This window comes from Pristis pectinata, chromosome 2 (assembly GCF_009764475.1).
Source record: "Pristis pectinata isolate sPriPec2 chromosome 2, sPriPec2.1.pri, whole genome shotgun sequence".
Taxonomy (NCBI): Eukaryota; Metazoa; Chordata; class Chondrichthyes; order Rhinopristiformes; family Pristidae; genus Pristis; species Pristis pectinata.
Window position 1 is genome coordinate 142,116,217 of NC_067406.1, and position 21,649 is coordinate 142,137,865.

Below are 21,649 nucleotides of genomic sequence, written 5' to 3' on the forward strand. Positions count from 1 at the left end.
CCATGTAGACCACATCCTCTACACTACCCTCATCAACCTTCCTGGTCACCTCCTCAAAGGACCCTATCAGGCTTGTGAGGCAAGATCTTCCCCTCACAAAGCCATGCTGACTGTCCCTAATCAGTCCATGTTTCTCCAAATGCTCACAGATCCTACCTCTTAGAATCCTTCCCAACAGCTTACCCACCACAGACGTAAGGCTCACCAGTCTGTAATTCCCTGGCTATCCCTACTACCTTTTATGAATAAGGGGACAACATTCGCCACCCTCCAATCCTGCGGTACCATCCCCATTGATAACGAGGACTCAAAGATCCTAACCAACGGTTCAGCAATCTCCTCCCTCACCTCAAGAAGCAGCCTGGGGAATATTCTGTCAGGCCCTGGGGACTTATCTGTCCTAATATTTTCTAACAGCTCCAACACATCTTCTCTCTTAATATCTACATACTCCAGAGCATGACCCTCATACCAGTTGTCTACTCTATGCCTCTCATAATTTTATAAACTTCTATCAGGTCTCCCCTCAGCCTCTGACACTCCAGAGAAAACCACCCAAGTTTGTCCAACCTCTCCCTTTCAGAAGGCTAATGCAAAGCTTGGGAGGACGAGAAGGGTTGGAACATCAGACACTCAGCGACAATGCACTTGTAATGTTCACTCATGAAAACAGCAACATTAAATTTTAAGGAATCTATTTTCAACAGTACCTGTAGGGAATCCTCCGCCAAAGAACATGTTAAATAAATCCTCTGGAGTGATATCAGATTCATAATTTCGATGAAATTCGAAGCCTCCATGCTGATAACTCCCAGGGGACTGGCCTTCACCATACTGATCATAGTCCTTTCGTTTCATTGGATTACTGAGCACAGCATAGGCATTTCCAATTGCTGGAGGTTTTAAAAAAAAAACAAACTGTGACACTTAAAGCAACACACAAATCACTGGAGGAAGACCATTCACCAGGACTGGAAAGGAAGAGGACAGATGGCCAGTATAAAAGAGTGGGGGGAGGTGGCGGTGTGAGCGAGAGCTGGCAGATGATGGATGAAGCCACCCATGAGGTCACATCTGCTTTACCAACTGTGCGGAGATCCCACAGCACAATTATTGAAGAGAGGAGTTCTCCCCAGTTTCCCAAACCAATATTCAACCCTCAACTACTCACAAATGATCTGCTCATTGACGTTTGTGGGAGCTTGCTGTGCATTGGCCCACACATTATAACACTGACTGCACTAAAAGCTTTAAAGTCATTAAAAGCTTTGAGACATCAAGAAAATGTGAAGAGGTGCTAAAGAAGTGGGAGACCTTTCTTCAACAATTACATTTTCTTTTCTAAAAGAGACATCAGTTTATAAAATATTTTGTTAGTTCTACATGCCCCCATCACTGAGTCCTGGTTCCCAGACTTGAGACTTCAGGCAAGATTGCTCAAAAGACACCCAATGTAAGTAACGGGTGTAGAGTGCTTTACAACAGGGGAGGAGGTGATAGAAGCAGGAGGCTGCTGTTTGACCCTTCCCCCTGCCTTTCCATGAGATCTTTTGTCTCAGCACCATATTCTTTCACTAGCCCTCACGTCCCACCAATCCCCATCCTGAATATCCTCAGCCACTGACTGATCCTCCACAGCCCAAGGGGGTAGGGAAATCGCAAAGATTTCACCACCCTGGGTGAAAGGATTTCTCCTCATCACTGGGAACTGCAGCTGGATGGGGCAGACCAAGAGCTTGGTTCAAGAGCAGGCACAGTAGTGTACCGGTTAGCGCAAGGCTTTACAGCGCCAGCGACCCGGGTTCAATTCCCGCTACTGTCTGTAAGGAGTTTGTACATTCTCCCCGTGTCTGCATGGGTTTCCTCCGGGTACTCCGGTTTCCTCCCACATTCCAAAGACGTACGGGTTAGGAAGTTGTGGGCATGCTATGTTGGTGCCGGAAGCGTGGAGACACTTGCGGGCTGCCCCCAGAACACTACGCAAAACGATGCATTTCACTGTGTGTTTCAATGTACATGTGACTAATAAAGACATCTTTAAAAATCTCTTGTATCTTAAAGAGCTTTGTGAACGATGCAGGTGGAGGAGTTGAACAGAAGGGGAGTTACTGGCCCAACAAAAGCTTGAGGAACAGCACCTCATCTTCTCTGGACACATTGCAGCCTTCTGGACTCAATACTGAATTCTACAACTTCAGGTAACTTGATTTCTCAATCTGCAGCAGTTGTCTGCGATACTGGTTCAGCTTTTTTTGAAATATGGTCAGCGTAATACAGCATGGGAACAGGCCCTTCAGCCCTACTGGTCCATGCCCACTGAGGTGGACATCTTCCTCCTCCCCAATTTTTTTCTCCTCATTGTCTTCTGGAAATGGAGGACATGCCCAGGCTGATCTGCCGGGCATGCCCTCCTGCTCTGCATTTCTCAACTCCTACATTCCTTTGTCCATGTTCTCACTCTCTAACTGCTCCCATTCACTCACTGGCCAGATTACCTTGTTTACCATGGTCACCCCAGTTTTACCCAGAGACATCCCCCTCCCCCACCCTCCCTGTCCCTTAAACTTCTGTCTCCTTCCCAGTTCCGAGGGTCTTCAACCTGTGACACAGAAGAGGAACAGACCTTTCGGCCCACAATTTCTGTGCCGACCATGATGCCAGTTTAAACTAATCCCATCTGGCTGTACATGGTCTATGCCCCTCCATTCCCTGCCTGCGGGAAGAGAAACATTAACTGTTTTTCTTCCTACAGATACCTGCATTTTATTTTAGATTTCCAGCATCTGCAATGTTTTAATTTTCAGTTATTCAGAAGTTACTGGTCTGTCTCAGCACCACAAGAGTAGGAAGCCCTCATTCACGGAGTGGAATGCACTTGCAGGGACACAAGGCAGACGTCGCACAGCCAACAGAACGAGGATTAAAAACTCCAAGCTCACCTTTAAAGGCCTCAGTTGCTCCAGGTGCATGGTTTTTATCAGGATGAAACTTCAGTGCCAGTTTCCTGTAAGCTTTCTTCAGATCCTCATCAGATGCATCTTTGCTGATCCCAAGGATCTCATAGTAATCCTTACATTTCTTTATCCTGGTTTGAAATATTCAAATCGCCATTATTAGCATGCTTACTCACACATTAGTTTACAGTATCCCAGATCAAAACCCTAACCACAAGGTTCTCCAAGTTGTAACTTGGTTCACACTGCGAAGCTCCCACCTTCTGTCCCTCAGGTACCATCAACAACTTCTGCAGACCAACAGATTCCCCCATTTAACAACAATCACCTGCATTTATATAGTACCTTCAATGTGGTACAACATCCCAAGATGCTTCACAGCAATGGAAACAGGGTCTGACACCAAGTCATGTAGGGGCAGGTGATCAAAGACAAACTCAAAGAGCATCTTGAGGAGGAGGTAGAGAGATTGAGATTGGGAATTCCAGAGCTTGGGGATGTAGGCAGGACCAGCAGGTGCATGGGAACACCACCCCCTGCAGGTCCCCACCTAATCACTCACCACCCCGACATGGAAACACATCGCCAGCCCATCACCCTTTCTAGGTCCAAACCCTGGAACTCCATCCCCAGCAGCACTGTGGGGTTCCTTCACCAGAAGGACTGCAGTGGCCCAGGACACCACACACCCACCTCAGAGGCAATTAAGGATTGGAAATAAATGCTGGCCTTGCCAGTGATGCCCAGATTCTGCAGATGACTTTTAAAAGCAAAATTGGTATTGGTTTATTATTGTCACTTGTACCAAGGTACAGTGAAAATCCTGTCTTGCATACCGTTCGTATAGATCAATTCTTCAAAATGATGAAGAAGTGGTGGTCAATGGTGGAATGATTTTTTTAAAAAAGTGGTTGTAAGTGGAGGATCACAGCAAAGAGTGCCCGGAGGTGATAACAGAGGAAGGAAAGGATTGGAACAAAATTCAAACAAACAGATAATCCAACAGTTAGTGGGAGAAGACGGCAGTGAACGGCAGTTAAAAACTGCAATCCAATGACCCAGAACCACTGAACAAGATGAGATTGGAGCCAATGTCTAACACAATTTGAAATGCAAGATGGGGTTTCTCCACATTGTCTCTGTAACACCACACTTTGAGAAATAAAAGAGTTGTAGGTTCGAGTCCTACTCCAGAAACTCGAGCAGAAAAACCAAGGCTGGGTCGGGACGTTACAATGAAGCCCTTCTGCTCCCTCAGGTGGGGAACCTTGTAGTGCATGGAGATACGCAGCAAGGGGAAAATCCAACAGTGACCAAGGTGCTCAGACGTTTTTTTCTAAAAGACCTATTGTCATCACTAAAACACCAACCAATCTCAGCACCCACTGGCACAAATAGGGCTGCAGAGTGAAAATACAAGTACACAAAATAGAAATAGGCCACTCAGCCCCTCAAACCTTCACCAGCATTCAATGTGATTATGGCCGATCTCAACTCCCCTTCTGTACCAGTTCCCCATGGCCCCCGGTTCCCAAATACTTCAAAAATTTAATCTTCTCTTTAAATCCACCCCCCCCCCCACCCACAGATCCAGTCTCCACAACCCACCAGGGAACAGAATTCCAGAGAGTCACCTCCCTCTGCTAGAAGTTCCTACATACCTCAGGTTTAAATGACCACCCCTAATCTTGTAACCATTTCCCTTCACTCAAGCTTCTCCTAACAGTGGAAACAGAATTATGGAACGGTACAGCATAGAAACAGGCCCTTCAGCCCACCTCATTCATGCTGACCGCGATACCCATCTACACCAATTCCATTTGCCGACATGAGACTTGTATCCCTCTATTCTTCTCCTACCCAAGTACCCTGTCAAATGCCTTTTAAACACTAATTGTATCAGCCTCCAACATCACCTCTGGCAGTTTATTCCAGATATCCATCACCCTCTGTATGAAAAACTTACCCCTCAGGTCTCCTCTAAGTTTCTCCCCTCTCACCTTAAACCTGTGTTCTCTAGTTCTAGACTCACCTGGGGAAAATACTCTGACTACCTACCCTACCCATGCCCCTCAAATTTTATAAAACTCTGCAAATTCACCCCTCAGGCTCCTACGTTCCAGTGAGAACAAACCCAACCCGTCCAACCTCTCCTTATAACCGCACCCCTCCATTCCAGGCAACAGCCTGGTGAATCTCTTCTGCACTCTCTCTATTGCTACCACATCCCTCCTGCAGTGTGGTGACCAGAACTACACACAATACTCCAAATGCAGTCTAACCGATGTTTTGTACAAATGCAACATAACGTCCCAACTCTTGTACCCAATACCTTGGCCTATGACGGCAAGCATACCAAACGCCTTTTTCCATTACCCTATCCACTCGTGTTGCCTCTTTCAGTGGGCTACGGACTTGGGCCCAAAGTCTCACTGTACATCAACACTCCGAATGTCCTTTCCAGTTACACTAGACACCCATCCAGAATTTGACCTCCCGAAGTACATTATCTCACACGTTTGGATTAAATTCTATCTGCCACCTGCTCTACTCAACTTTCCAAATTGATTTAAGTCGTGCTGCGTCCTTAGGCAACCTTCATTATCTGTAACTCCACCAATTTTCATGTCATCTGAAAACTTACTAATCGTACCCCCTACATTCTCATTGAAGTTATTCATATAAACTCAACATTTACTGTCATGCCCCCACCACACCCCCCCCCCCATGGTATTGTATGTTTCAATAAGATCAACCCTCATTCCTCCAAATGCCAAAGAATATAGATCTAATTAGCTGCTCACAGGTGAACAACCCATTCAGCCCAGAAATTAGCCCGGGGGAGTCTACTTGGGACAATCTCCTACAACAGTAAATTCTTTTAAAATTGGGGACCAGAACCCCGTGCAGTACTCCAGGTGCAGCCTCACCACATCTGTACAATCAGAACACTTCCCCATTTCTAAACTCCAATCCCCTACAGATGCCAAGGTGCCATTTACTTTCCCAAGCACTCGCTGAACCTGCCTGCTAACGTCTGTGATTCGTGCACACAACACCTAGATCTCTCTGCATACCACTCATCTGCAGGGAACAGTAGAGGTCATTAGATCATTACTTTTTCCATTTAATTAGAAAGACATGGCACACAAGGTTACTCCATTGTGCCCAGCCTATCAACTTTAACAAGCTGTATTCCTTATTCAAACGTACAAGATCCCAAGGGGGCTTGACAGGATAGATATTGAGATGTTTTGCAGATATGATAGAGGCGTTTAAGCAGCTGTTAGAAAGACACATAAATATGCAGGGAATGGATCATGTACAGGGAGAAGGGAATTAGTTTATTTCAGCATAGTGTTCAGCACAGACATCGTGGGTCTAAGGACCTGTTCCTGTGCTGTACAGTTAGATGTTCTCACAAGTGGGGGAGTCACAGACAAGGGGACATAACTACTAAATAAGTGGCTGATCATTTCAAACAGAGATGTGTAGAAATTTCTTCTCTTGGAGTGTTGTGAATCTCTGGAATTCTCTGTCCCCGAGGGGGGTGGAGGTCAGATCATCAGATATATTTAAGGTGGAGACAGATAAATTTGAAAGATCGAGGATTTGAGAGTCACAGGGAACTGGCACAGAAGAGTTAAGGCCAGCAAAGATCAGCCATTGAATGGTGGGGCAGGCTTGAGGGGCCAAGTGGCCTACTCCTATTTTCTTGCGAGCTCTTCAATTAGAGGCACATCAAACCAAACCTATTCCCTTCATCTTGTCGCCCGCCTTCCCCACCCCGATCATTACTCCTGTGGTGGGACCAATGGACGAAGCCCACCCTCACTGACCATTTCCTTCACGACGGGCACACGTACCTCTGCACTCCTTCCAACTGCTCACTCGTGTAGGCCTTCGCCGCCTCCGGTTTCTTCTCCTTCCCTGGTGCGGCCCCGTTTTCAGTTGGGCCCGTAGACTTGGCCTGGTTGGGTTTCTCCGGTTCAGGGCGACGGCCTGGACCACCAGCAGCACTCCCATTCTTGGTGATGGCATCGATTAGTGCTAAAAGAGCGAGAAAAATAAGGACATGGTTAGGGGAGAGGGAGCACAGCAAAGGTTGACCAGATTGATCCCGGGATGGTGAGATTGTGAACAACAGAGGGATTAAGCAGCCTCGAGCTACAATCTGTGGCGTTTAGAAGAACAAAAGACGATCTAACTGAAGTGTAAACTGTCCTCACAGAACCAGGAGTTGGGACGTCCTGTTGCAATTGTACAGGTCATTAGTGGGACCACACTTGGAGTACTGGGTGCAGTTCTGGTTGCCCAGCTACAGGAGGGATGTCAATAAACTGGAGGGAGTGTAGGAAAGATTCAGGAGGATGTTCCTGGGATTGGAGGGCTTGGGTTTTTAAGGAGAGACTTGGTTTGTTTTCCCTTGAGTGAGGAAGGCCAAGAGGTGACCATATGGAGGTATGGGGGGGAGGGGTGTAGATAGGGTGGACGGTTACAATCTTTTTCCCCCAGGGCAGGGGAGTCAAGGACTGGAGAACATGGATTTAAGGCGAGAGGGGAAAGATTAGTGGTGGTGGGGGGGGACCCACCAAGGGGAAACCTTTTCACACAGAGGGTGGTGTGTGCATGGAATGGGCTGCCGGAGGAAGTGGTGGGGGCGGGGTACAATTACATTGTTTAAAAGACATTTAGTGAGGTGCATGGATGGAAAAGGTTTAGAGGGACATGGGCCAAATGCATGCAAGTGGGACTAATTTGGACAGAAAACTTGGTCAGCATAGACGAGTTGGGCCGAAGGGCCTGTTTCCGTGCTATATAGTTCTAGGACTCTAAATTAACAGGATAGATGCAGGGAAGGTGAGCATTAGAACCAAAGGTGACACTTCCATACAAGGGGTCAACCATTGAGGACCCAAACGAGGAGACATTTTCTCATCCAGAAGGTGGTGAACCTTTAGCATTCTCTACTCAGGGCTGTGAAGGCTCAGTTGTTGAGCATTTTCAGGTCATAGATTGATAGATTTTTTTTTAGAAGATATTAAGAGAATCAAGGGGTATCGTGTTAGTGTCAGAAGATAGGGCAGAAGGAAGAGGTTAGCCGGGATCTCCCGGTGGCCAGCCACTTTAATTCCACTTCCCATTCCCACACCGACACGCCTGTCCACAGCCTCCTCTACTGCCAAGTTGATGCTAGACTCAGATGGGAGGAACAACACCTCATATTCTGCCTTGGTAGTCTCCAACCTGATAGCATCAACATCGATTTCTCTAACTTCCAGTAACCCCTCCCCTCCCCCGCCTCCCCTTATCCCACCGGCCCCCACCACCCCTTCTCTTTCCCCTCCCCTGCCCTCTCCATCTCCCATCACCCACACACTCCTCCCTCCGGTTCCCCTCCTCACCTCCCTTTATTCCATGGTCCACTGTCCTCTCCAATCAGATTCCATCTTCTTCAGTCCTTTGTCAATTCCACCCATCATCTCCCAGCTTCTTACATCATTCCCACTCTCCCCCCTCCCTACCAAGCCTCCCCCCCCCCCCCCAATCACCTGCCAGCTCTTGCTCCACTTCTTTATACTGGCCATCTCCCCTCTTTCTTTCCAGTTTTGATGAAGGGTCTCGACCCGAAACGTCGACTGTCCATTTCCCTCCACAGATGCCACCTGACCCGCTGAGTTCCTCCAGCTTTTTGTGTGTTGCAAAAGATTAGGCAGAGATGGATCTGGGGGACAGGCACAAGTAGCCTACTCCTGCTTCTACTCTTTGCGTTCTGAAGCTGAAGAGAAATGCTGCCAGAGGAACAAGTGCCTCTCCAGCTCCAGAGTGCACCTGCATCTTCCCAAATCCCCAGGAGGTCCCATCATAACGTCAGTGTCCCTGAAGATACAGCAAAGCCCCATCAGCAATGGTAAAACTGCCAACTCTGGGATAATTTGCAGCACACCACCTTTCACTATTCAGTCAGATGGAGATAGAACTGCTCTCAATTTCTATGGAGACTTACTCTCTCACTCCCCAAAGCTACCTCATGGAAGCCACTTCCAGGTGGTTTCATATTACTTGGAAAACACGAGTCACCCCAACGACGCTGGCGCAACTTGTGTCTGGGCCACAGTATTATTTATGCAACCCTCCATTTGGAGGGCAGTGCACTGGAGAGGATTGTACATCTGTCATTGGCCCCTCCAGGGGCAACATGGTCATAATCCAACTGTCCGAAATGGGAAAAAGCCACCAACACAAGCATGCCCCTCCCCTACCCCACACACTGACCACCCCCACAATCCCCAGTCAGTAACCACCATTCCATATCACTTGATCCCTACCTCACACAGATCAAATTTGTGAACAGTAGGCTCCCCATGAAAATGACCAGGTAATCTTAATTCAGTGATATTAATTCCAGACCAACACTCACTCTAAACTACTGGGGAGAACTCTCTTGCTGGTGGACTTCAGGAAGGGGAAGTCAGGAGAACACACACCAGTCCACATTGAGGGGTCAGCAGTGGAAAGGGTGAGCAGCTTCAAGTTCCTGGGCATTAATATCTCAGAGGATCTATCCTGGGCCCAACACATTGATGCAATCACGAAGGAGGCACACCAGCAGCTCTACTTTGTTAGGAGTTTGAGGAGATTCGGTACGTCACCAAAGACTTGCAAACTTCTACAGATGTACGGCGGGGACCATTCTGACTGGTTGCATCACAGCCTGGTATGGAGGCTCCAATGTGCAGGATTGCAAGAGGCTGCAGAGGGTCTTAGACTCAGCCAGCTCCATCACGGGCACAACCCTCCCAACCATTGAGGACGTCTTCATCAAGAGGCGGTGCCTCAAGAAGGCGGCGCCTCAAGAAGGCGGCATCCATCACTAAGGATCCTCAGCATCCGGGACATGCGCTCTTCACGTTACTACCATTAGAGAGGAGGTACAGGAGCCTGAAGACCCTCAGCAATTTAGAAACAGCTTCTTCCCCTCCTCCATCAGATTTCTGAACAGTCCATGAACATCATCTCATTATTCCTTTTTTATTGCACTAATTATTTTGTAATGTATCGTAATCTTTACACCTTTGCACTGCACAACAATTTAACGACATACAATTCAGTGATAATAAACCAGATTCTCTTCGAAGGGAATTTTACCATTCCTCTGTACAAGGACAAGCATGGCTTCAGGTTAAAAAAACACAAGAAATAGGAACAGGAGGAGGACATCTGGCCTGTCGAGCCTGCTCCACCATTCAATAAGATCATGGCTGATCTGGCCGTGGACTCAGATCCACCTACCTGCCTTTTCCCCATAACCTTTAATACCCCTACTATGCAAAAATCTATCTCACTGTGTCTTAAATATATTCAATGAGGTAGCCTCTACTGCTTCCCTGGGTAGTGAATTCCACAGTTCCTCCTCATCTCCATCCTAAATCTACTCCCCTGAATCTTGAGGCTACGTCACCTAGTTCTCATCTCACCTACCAGTGGAAACAACCTTCCTGTCTCTATATTATCTATCCCTTTCATAATTTTATGCTTCTATAAGATCCCCTCTCATTCTTCTGAATTCCAGCGAGTATAGTCCCAGGCGACTCAATCTATCCTCATAGGCTAACCCCCTCATCTCTGGAATCAACCTGGTGAACCTCCTCTGCACCATCTCCAAAGCCAGTATATCTTTCCTCAAGTAAGGAGACCAGAACTGCACGCAGTACTCCAGGTGCGGCCTCACCAGTACCCTGTACAGTTGCAGCATAACCTTCCTGTTCTTAAATTCAATCCCTCCAGCAATGAAGGTCAACATTCCATTTGCTGCCTTGATAACCTGTTGCAGCTGCAAACCAACCTTTTGCAATTCATGCACAAGCCCTCCCAAGCCCCTCTGCATAACAGCATTCTGCAATCTGCAATCTTTCACCATTTAAATAATAACCTGATCTTCTATTTTCCCTTCCAAAGTGGATGACCTGCCATTTACCAACACTGTAGTCTTACCAAATTAATGTCTTACCAAATTAAGAAAGGTAATGCAGAGGGATCTCTGTCTGATGAACTTGGCTTCCAGATCACAAACTGATACCAAGAATTGGTTAAGAGAACAGCTTATACTGTTTTGAATTTTGACAGCAAGTTCCTCAGATTTTATCAGTGAAAACCTGTCTAGGGTCTCAGAGATCAGGTAGTCCAGTGGGAAAAAAAAAGCATTTTGTGGAGAAAATATCTATTGGAGTTCTAGCCCCTTGGTGTTGTGGCCAACATTAAAGAAACCTCGTCAGGCTACATGGTGAATGATTGTTATTGACTATTGAGCTAGCTACCATAGAGAAATCTCCAGCCTGGGGAACACTTGAGGTAGTACAAGGGAAAACAATAACAGAATGCAGAATGAAGTGTCACAGCTACAGAGATAGTGCAGTGCAGGCAGGCAGTAAAGTGCAAGGTCATAAAGATGTAGATTGTGAGATCAAGAGTCCCCGTAAGATCTGGGATGTCTGTCAACACATGGACAGGAGCTGCCCATCCTCAGTATTGGCTGCCTTCCGTGGTGGTATATTGGTTTATTATTGTTAAATGTACTGAGGTCCAGTGAAAAATTTTGTATTGCATGCCATCCATACAGATCATTTCATTACATTAGTGCATTGAGGTAATACAAGGGAAAACAATAACAGAATGCAGAATAAAGTGTTACAGTTGCAGAGAAAGTGCAGCGCAGGCAGACAATGCAGTGCAAGGTCATGACGAAGTAGACTGAGGTCAAGAGTCCATCTTATTGTATTAGGGACCATTCAATAGACAGTGGGATAGAAGTTGTCCTTGAGTCTGGTGGTACGTGCTTTCAGGCTTTTGTATCTTCTGCCGATGGGAGGGGGCAGAAGAGAGAATGTCCGGGGTGCGAGGGGTCTTTGGTTACGTTGGCTGCTTTACTGAAGCAGTGAGAAGTGTAGACAGAGTCCATGGAGGGGAGGCTGATTTCCGTGATGTGCTGAGCTGTGTCCACAACTCTCTGCAGTTTCAGGGGTGCAGCCCAAATGTCAGACCTCAGTGTTCAAAGGCTGCCCCACCCTCCCCAGCACCAGCCCTCACAGGCTGCTTCTCCACATTCCCTCAGTGGCTCCCTCCATATGGTGAAGAGATGATATCTTTATTAGCCACATTTACATTGAAACACACAGTGAAATGCATCTTTTGCATAGAGTGTTCTGGGGGCAGCCCGCAAGTGTCGCCATGCTTCCGGCGCCAACATAGCATGCCCACAACTTCCTAACTTGTACGTCTTTGGAATGTGGGAGGAAACCGGAGAACGCATAGGAAACCCACGCAGACACAGTGATAACGTACAAACCCCTCACAGACAGCAGCCGGAATTGAACCCGGGTCACTGGCGCTGTAATAGTGTTATGCTATTTTAAGTTTCATTGCTGTGGTGCCAGCTGAGAGCAGAGCTATCAGGGTCATAGTACAACAGCAAGGATGGCAGGCGAATCACAGCACCGTCAGTAATGCATCCTGAGATGTAATGATAAAATGAGCCCTTTCAGCACCAATTCCATTCACGCTCTTGTTCCCAAGAACAGATCCCAAGTGTTAAGTGAGATACCGGTGTAGTACAAATGTTCACCATCACTCAAAAGCTGGTAATAGCAAACTCAAAGTCATGGACCCTCATTCAAAGTTCAGCCCCCTCCCTTGGGGAGGAGAGAACTTGCTCCTACTCTGGTTCGGAGGAGGGGGAGATGCCGGCAGGCGAATTCTAACACCAGCTGGCTGCGGCACACAAAGCAAGGTCTTGGTCCAATGGCAAGGAGGTCCAAGGTAACTGGAGACCGGATAATGTTGCGTAGACTCAGTACACATACCGACACACTCTGACTCCTTGTACTCCACCTCAATGCACAGCAGCAGAGCTTTCAATTTCCCCATCTCATATCTGCAGTGTGAAACTTTTCCACAGAACAATAATAAAAACCTGACTGACAGTGAACTCAGCTGCTGGGCATCATGTAGCATTTGCAAAGTCACAAACCCCCAGGGAATAGAATCCAGTTTTATTTGTTAGCAGCGTGACAAGGCTGGAACACTGCAAGTACATTTGCAAAATAGTTTTCCTTTTCTCCTCTTATATGATTCCTGGCAGAGCTCATAACTCCAGAGAAAGGGATTAAGCATAGAATTTTACATTTTTATTGTTAGTATGTCTGCACTTCAGCTCATCCAAGTTATAAAACCCTCACACACTCAAATTCAGGCTACAAGATACATTGCAAAAGGTGAATTCCTTTGACACCGATTCCAGTTGGTGATCGACTTACAGGAAGTGCATATCACCCAGAACATCTTGCCTCCATTTCCAAACTGGTCTTTTAGGAGGAGGATATTAATAGGTTAAAAAAAGGACAAGTCATGTGCAAGTGACATTACACAAAACATTTAAAAAGAATTTGAAGCCAAGGCGAAAGCTTAAAGCCTTTGCAGAGGCAGCATCATTACGCACCTCCTCGGGAGCTGTGGTTGGTGGTCAGATAAGCCAGGCTGATGCAGCATGGTCACAGAGAAGCAACCGATCCTCACATAGAAAAACTACAGCACAATTCAGGCCCTTTGGCCCACAAAGCTGTGCCAAACATGGCCCTACCCTAGAAATTACTAGGCTTACCCATAGCCCTCTATTTTATTTAGGTCCATGTACCTGACAGTCTCTTGAAAGACCTATCGTATCAGCCTCCACCACCGTTTTCAGCAGCCCATTCCATGCACTCACCACTCCCTTGAGTAAAAAACTTACCCCTGACATCTCCTCTATACCTGCTCCCCAGCACCTTAAACCTATGTCCTCTTGTGGCCACCGTTTCAGCCCTGGGGAAAAGCCTCTGACTATCTACCTGATCAATAACTCTCATCATCTTATACACCTTTATCAGGTCCCCCCTCATCCTCCGGCTCTCCAAGGAGAAAAGGCCGAGTTCCCTCAGTCTGCTTTCATAAGGCATGCTCCACATTCCAGGCAGCATCCTTGTAAATTTCCTCTGCATCCTCTCTATAGCTTCCACATCTTTCCTGTAGTGAGGCGACCAGAACTGAGCACAATACTCCAAGTGGGGTCTGACCAGGGACCTATATAGCTGCAACAATACCTCTCGGCTCCTAAATTCAATTCCCCGATCGATGAAGGACAACGCACCATATGCCTTCTTAATCACAGAGTCAACCTGCGCAGCCACTTTGTCCTATGGACTCGGACCCCAAGATCCCTCTGATCCTCCACACTGCCAAGAGTCCGACCATTAAGACTATATTCCGCCAACATATTTGACCTACCAAAATGAACCACTTCACACTTATCTGGATTGAACTGCATCTGCCACTTCTCAGCCCAACTTTGCATCATATCTATGTCCCTCTGTAACCTCTGACAGCCCTCCAAACTATCCACAACAACCCCAACCTTCGTGTCATCCGCAAACTTACTAACCCACCCCTCCACTTCCTCATCCAGGTCATTTATAAAAATCACAAAGAGTAAGGGTCCCAATACAGATCCTTGAGGTACACCACTGGTCACTGACCTCCATGCAGAATACGACCCTTCAACAACCACTCTTTGCCTTCTGTGGGCCAGCCAGTTCTGGATGCACACTGCAATGTCCCCTTGGATCCCATGTCTCCTCACCTTCTCCATAAGCCTCGCATGGGGTACCTTATCAAACGCCTTGCTGAAATCCATATACACTACATCTACTGCTCTCCCTTCATCGATGTGTTTAGTCACATCCTCAAAAAATTCAATCAGGCTCATAAGGCAGGACCTGCCCTTGACAAAGCCATGCTGACTATTCCTAATCATATTATACCTCTCCAAATGTTCATAAATCCTGCCTCTTGGGATCTTCTCCATCAGCTTACCACCCACTGAGGTAAGACTCACCGGTCTATAATTTCCTGGGCTATCCCTACTCCCCTTCTTGAATAAGGGAACAACATCCGCAACCCTCCAATCTTCCAGAACCTCTCCTGTCTCCATCAACAATGCAAAGATCATCGTCAGAGGCTCCGCAATCTCCTCCCTCGCCTCCCACAGCAACCTGGGGTACATCTCATCCGGTCCCGGCGACATATCTAACTTGATGCTTTCCAAAAGTTTCAGCACCACCTCTTTTCTAATATCTACATGCTCAAGCTTTTCAGGCCGCTGCAAGTTCCCACTACAATGCCCTAGATCTCAGCCTGGACTAGATGGATCAAATGGCCTGCTTCCATGCAATATATTGTGCGTGCTAGATCAAAACAACTAATTTGTAATCCAATCTTTGTCATGCATCAAAAAGTTACGTTGAGCTTGTACTGAACCTTGGTTAGACAACACATTGACAACTGTGCTCAGTTCTGGTCAACATACTAGAACTGATATGGACCAGTGGAAAATCTGCAGAGAAGATTTAGGAGGTTGTCTGGAAAACGGAGGGAATATACTTAATCAGGAAAGACCAAACAGGCTTGGATTTTGACTTAAGAAAAAGAATGGGTAGAAAGATCTTGCAGCTTATGAAAGGGTTCGATAGGATGTGACAGGGTGTGAGTGGAGATGTTGCTACTTGCTTGGATGGAAGCAAGGCTAACTCTTCCTTTTAGCACATTCCAGGTCCAACTCACTAAGCAAGGTAAAAATCTCTGCTCCCCTTCCCTCTGGTTCTTAAACCAATGGCTTTCAGTCCATGGCCCCTGGTCTCCAATCCTCTGCCAATAGGTTACACTAACAGGACAAACTTTATCTACAGTTACCTGCTTCAGTGTTACTGGGCATGAAGTCTAGTGCAGCCTTTTAAGAATTTACCTCAGAGGACATTCAGTCCCACTGGTCCATGCTGCTGTTCAGTTTTATTTGCATGCTGCCTTATGATATAGGAGGCCATTCATCCCATCAAGTTTATGAAGCTCACAGCTGGCCCATTGCCCCACTTATCTTCCTGTAACCTATTCCTTCCCAGATGCTCAATTTCCACCCCTCCCCCAATAGGGGTAATAAACAATGACCAGTCAACCTCCAGTGCATCTTTGGGATGTGCGAGGAAACCAAAGGACCCGTTCAAAACCTGTACAGTCACAGGAAGTGTGTGCAAACTCCACACAGACAGCACCAGAGGTCACTGGAGCTGTGAGCAGCACCGTGTACCCTAACAGTTGGAACCTCTAACAGAAGCTCAACAATTTTAAACTCCCCGTGTTTATGGACAATATCCTTTTGCAGTGGCTTTGTGTAGAACAACCAGTCACATTAACAACTGGACACTGTCAAAACATTGGTCAAAGATAGCATTTCCTGCTAGTTACAGGGAGAGTTAAATATGGCCCCTTGTACATTCAAACAGTTACATGAAGAGATTTAATTAACAACTTGCATTTAGATAGCACCTTAATATGGAAGGCCATCATAAAAGGCATTTCAGAGGTAATTTAGAATAGAAAATCACGTCAAAGAAAGACATTTCCACAGCACTCTCAAGTAGTTCCAAAGCATTATACAGCCAATAAATTATGTTCAATGCACTGTTGCAGCAGCCAACTGGTGCACAGCAAGTTCCCAAAAATGTGACAATCACCATCCAGTTCAATGATATCAGCTGAAGAATATATAATTAGAGAGGATACCAAAGAGAACTTTGCTGCTCTGGTTGAAAAGGATCACAGCGTTCAATTTTCTGATGCAGATCAGCAAAAGCAAGCGATGGGAAAGAGAACCCTTCTATTGGTGTGCTACCAAAATAGGCTTAGGAAGTTCCTGCAGTGATAATAATTGGTCAGAATTAGAGTCTAATATAGGTCACTTCCTTACAGTGTTTAATCAACAGTCATGTAAACCAGGCCTGGACTACCCTTCTCCAGACTGTATACCCTCTCACGTGGGCTTCTTAGAGAAGTCATCTAGTAGACTGGTGCCCATGTCACTTCATTGCAAGATGAATTATTGAACTGAGATTCAAAGTTCATCCACAAAACTTTCAGTTAATGGCCAACCTTTGAGGGATCCATATCGCTTTGGCTGCCTTTCAGATTGTGGTAATAGTTTTCAAAGATTTGGAAATTCTATTCAATCTAATTCTGTACTAACTCAATGTAACTGCACTGTGTAATGAATTGACCTGTATGATCAGTATGCAAGACAAGTTTTTCACTGTACCTCGGTACAAGTGACAATAATAAACCAATACCAACCCCTTGTAAAAGCAAAATCAATTTGCTGCTTAGTTATAGGGTAATACAGTACGAAAACAGGCCCTTCGGCCTAAGTTGTCCATGCCGACCACCAAGCTAGTCCAATTTGCCCACACTTGGCCCAAATCCCTCTAAACCCCTCCTATCCATGTTCTTATCCAAGTGCCTTGCTGTTCCAAGTCATGTTTAAACTAAACAGAATTAGGCATGTAAAACATCACTGGGAGATCAAATTAATAAAGGCCATTGGGCCCAACTGGTCAAGTTCATGCCTCTGCTCCCAACACTACATCCATAATTCCTTGGTGCTACTAGCTTAAGAGCTTCCCCTTAAATTAAGGCTTCCTAGGAGACAATAAATCCAAACTGTGGTGCCACTTCTAACCCTCAGTATCCTTATATAATAATGCAAGAGCTTCCCTGTAAAACAACAAATGGTGCTTATAGAGTCATAGAATAAAAGAGTACAGAAACAGGCCCTTCAGCCCAACTCAGCCATGCTGACCAAAAAGTGCCCATCTAACCAAGTCCCATTTGCCCATATCCCTCTGAACCTTTCCTATCCCATTTGCCCACATTCCTCTAAACCTTTCCTATCCAGGTACCTGTCCAACAGGTAATAATGCTTAATATAATGCTTACGTTGGAGCATTATCAAATAGAGCCTGACACAGACTCACACATGAAGATAATAAGTCAGGTGATCAAAAGCTCAGCCAGTGTAGAAGGTCTCATTTTTAAAAAAGGATGAAGGAGAGGCAAGGGAAATTCAGGGAGGAGACTGTAGACCCTACACCCTTAAGGGGCTGCCAATGGATTAAAGTCAAAGCCACACCCTTGAAGCACAGGAAGAGGCCACTCAACCCAATGACTCTTATGCTGGTTTTCAGAACACATCCATCAACCACATTCCTCCACTTTATTTCCCTGTAACCTATTCTTCCCACATTCCCATCAACTCCCCCCAGATTAGAGTCATACAGCAGGGAAACAGGCCCTTTGGCCCAACTCGTCCATTCCGATTCTGCCACTCACCCACAAACCAGGGGCAACTTATAGCGGCCAATTAACCCACCAACCCACACATCCTTGTGATGTGGGAGGAAACCCACGCAGTCACAGGGAGAACGTGCAGACTCCACACAGACTGCGCCCAAGGTCAGGATCGAACCTGGGTCACTGGAGCTGTGAGGCAACAGATCTACCTGCCAAGCTGCTATGTTTGGTAATGTAGCAAATTACTTAGGAGGCTACTGAGACAAGACAACAGAAACATGGAAGGATTAGGAGAAGAGGTACAGCTGGACCAGAGAGATCTTACAGCAGGATAAAATGTCAGCACAACATTGTGGGCCAAAGGGCCTGTACTGTGCTGTAACGTTCTATGAGTTAATGCAGTTTGGGCCTGTACAGGGATGAGAGGTGATGGACGAACAGGATACTGTGTGCAAGGATACGGCAGCAGAATTCTGGATGAGCTTGGTTATGTGGGAGGCAGAAACTGGGAGCTGGACACATGTCAGTATACAAGATTCCAGGAGGTAACGAGGGCATAGTGTGTGCAGCAGGAACGTAAAACAGTACAAAAACAGGCTGTTCAGCTCACAATGTCTGTGCTGAACATGAGACAAAGTTAATCTATATCTCTTCTGCCTGCACATGATCCACATCCCTCCACTCCCTGCATATTCACATCTAACAGCTTCTTAAATGCCACGGTTGTATCTGCCTCCACCACCACCCCTGACAGCCTGTTGCAGACACCCACCACTCGGTGTAAAAAAAACTCCGCCCCCCCCCCCCCCCCCCCCCCCGCACCTTAAATGCATGTCCTCTAGTACTTGACATTTCTACCCTGGGAAAAAGATTCTGTCTACCCAATCTATGCCTCTCATAATTTTATAAACCTCTATCAGGTCTCCCCTCAGCCTCCGATGCTCCAGAGAAAACAACCCAAGTTTGTCCAGCCTCTCCTTGTAGCTCATACTGAAAGGACTGAAAATAATGGCTCAAGTTTCCTTAACAAAACTGGAGGAAGTTTTTGGCTCATCCAGGATGAATTGTTTGACAACGAAGATGTAAAGAAGTGTCAGGGAGAGCTGGTGGTGAGATGCTGCTGGTGCAGTCACTGTTGATGTGATGCGGTGTGTTCAGACGTACAGGTTTAAGGAGCTATTATGGGAGCTTGTTGTGTGGTTATGTAATAATTTAACAAGTTTACCCAAGGAAGTCAATAGCGATACTACATGTTATAAGCAGAGGAAAAAGTTGATACAAAAGAGACAGGGCAAGGGTTTGCAGACAGAACCTGCACAGGTATAGGATTTTAGAGTTTTAAACAAAATGTAATCACATGGCATTATATTCTCATCACATACAAAAGCAGCAGAACTAAGCAGCTGGAGTCAAAAGCTGGCAACTCTCCATCACAAGCAGGTTTCAAAACTCCACCCAATTGGAAGCAACCACTTCAAATAAATTTTTTTCTAGTGTCAGGAATCATACATTGAGCATATTAAATCTTGAAAACAGGTCCAAACAATGTTTTCATAGCTTCTGAGACAGAACTTTCTGGTCACCTTGACATTTTAACCACTTTCCAGCACTTTGCAAACACACCACTTAAAAGTTTTCAAAGGAATTGGATAAACATCAAAAACAAATTTACAGGTTATAGAACAAATAGAAGACTTATTGTGGAGAACTCTTTCAAATAAGGCATTTATGACAACGTTCTGTCTATTCCAATTTACTTGCACTTTCCTGAAAGAACCTTCCTCAAATGTACTCGACATTAGAGGTAACTAAAACATGGAATCAAAAACAAAATATAGAATTTTTTTTTAAAAGAATAGGGACTATTTTGGGATGGAGCTTAAACTGACACTTTATTCTGCAGAAAACGTTTTGTCCTATGCTTGATGTCTACACAGTATTCAATTATGAATACTCAGAGCTGCAGAAGCAGAAGATTAGATCCACAGATTATGAAAAGGACCTCGCTGCATTGCAACTGCCACCTTTACAACATCCGTTTTCAGGAAGGTACTTTTTTCGGCTTTTCCATAATGGCGCTTGCTGGGTCATTTCAGAAAAATGTTAAAAAGTCAATCACGCTGTCGAGACTGGAATCATAAATAGGCCTGACCAAGTAAGGAACGGCAGATTTCCTTCCCCGAAGGACATTTGTGAAGCAGAGAGGTTTTACAACAATTTGATTGCTTCTTAGCGATTGTTCCTGATACTAGTTTCTCACAACAAAACTGCTGAGGCAAGATTTATACACCTCTGGATGTCTACTGCACGCTTCTAAATAAGTGAGTAATTTAACTAATACGTTTTTCGAATCCACATTATTTTTTTAAAAACTTCCATTTGCTGAGGTATCACGTGGATTCTTCTGACGAAATCCAACCAGAGAATTTGATTTTAAATCTAAATTGCACCCAACCGCACGAGTAAATATGCAACAAATCGGCCTGCAAGCCTGTTCTCTGTTGCTTTCTGCGAAGGTCCCAATTATTTTTTCCCTGCTTGCTTGGGGGGGGGGGAACAAAAATCCGGAAGAGATGACTGTGCACAATCCAGGGATCACCTCACCGGCTCCCGGGATTGATTGACAGCTGAGCCGAGCCCGGGACTGATTGACAGCTGAGCCGAGCCCGGGACTGATTGACAGCTGAGCCGAGCCCGGGACTGATTGACAGCTGAGCCGAGCCCGGGGAGGGCTAAAACCAGCACTTGGTGTAGAACCCCAACACCGGCTCCAACACGGGGGGGGGGGGGAAGGGAGCCTTGGCCTCTATTTTGTTTACAGTGCAACCCCGGTTTAATGTTGCAAATCCTTGCAGTCTTACCTTTTGCCTCGACAGACGGGTACAGCTTCTCCGCCTTGTTCAAGAATTTTAACGCTTTGTCTTGGTCACCATCCTGCAGCGCTTTCCGAGCTATCCTCAAGCACTTCTCCGCTTCGTCCCTGTTTCCTTCCATCTTTTAAACGCCTGCGCCTCGCCCAGCGACTCAACCAGGAAATGAGCAGATTCCACACACGCACACAGCCAGCAATGGCACCATTGGATTGCAAACCAACCCAGCAGAGCACCCCAACAACGAGTGCGGCCGCTGCTGAAATATAGTTGCCTCTCTAGTTTATTGCAAACATATTTGTAAAAAAAATTTGCTTTTGTTAGTGGCGAAATGTAGGTTCCGAATCGTCAAGTCCTCCCCTCTGGCTCGCATCTGATGCACCAATGAGAGCGAGCTGTACCGGATTTACTAGTCCCCACCTTATTGGTGGCCGGTCTATGTTATTGATGTGAGCACATATGCCTCGCTCTCTGCTGGAAAGGTCGGTCGTTTTGCAATGGTGAATGGGAAACGTTCCTGTCTCAATTTTGAAACAGCTTCTTCTTTTTAGCCAGCGTAACTGGGGGAAAAAAACGCTGCAAAGTGTTGTTAAAACCTCAACGGGTCAGGCCATTGAG

The 21,649-nt window shown here is 46.1% G+C and overlaps 1 protein-coding gene across 1 annotated transcript in view; it reads right to left on the reverse strand.

The window, feature by feature from the left end:
- Window positions 1–21,396, reverse strand: part of LOC127567404 (dnaJ homolog subfamily B member 14-like) — a 41,329-nt gene extending 19,933 nt beyond the window's left edge. The window contains exons 1-4 of the mRNA XM_052010282.1: window positions 21,023–21,396; window positions 6,821–7,004; window positions 2,940–3,085; window positions 711–893 (exon numbers count right to left, since the gene is read on the reverse strand). Coding sequence (XP_051866242.1) covers window positions 711–893; window positions 2,940–3,085; window positions 6,821–7,004; window positions 21,023–21,155 — 646 coding nt within the window. The 5' untranslated portion in view covers window positions 21,156–21,396. The remainder of the gene's footprint in view (window positions 1–710; window positions 894–2,939; window positions 3,086–6,820; window positions 7,005–21,022) is intronic.
- Window positions 21,397–21,649: the final 253 nt, after the last annotated feature.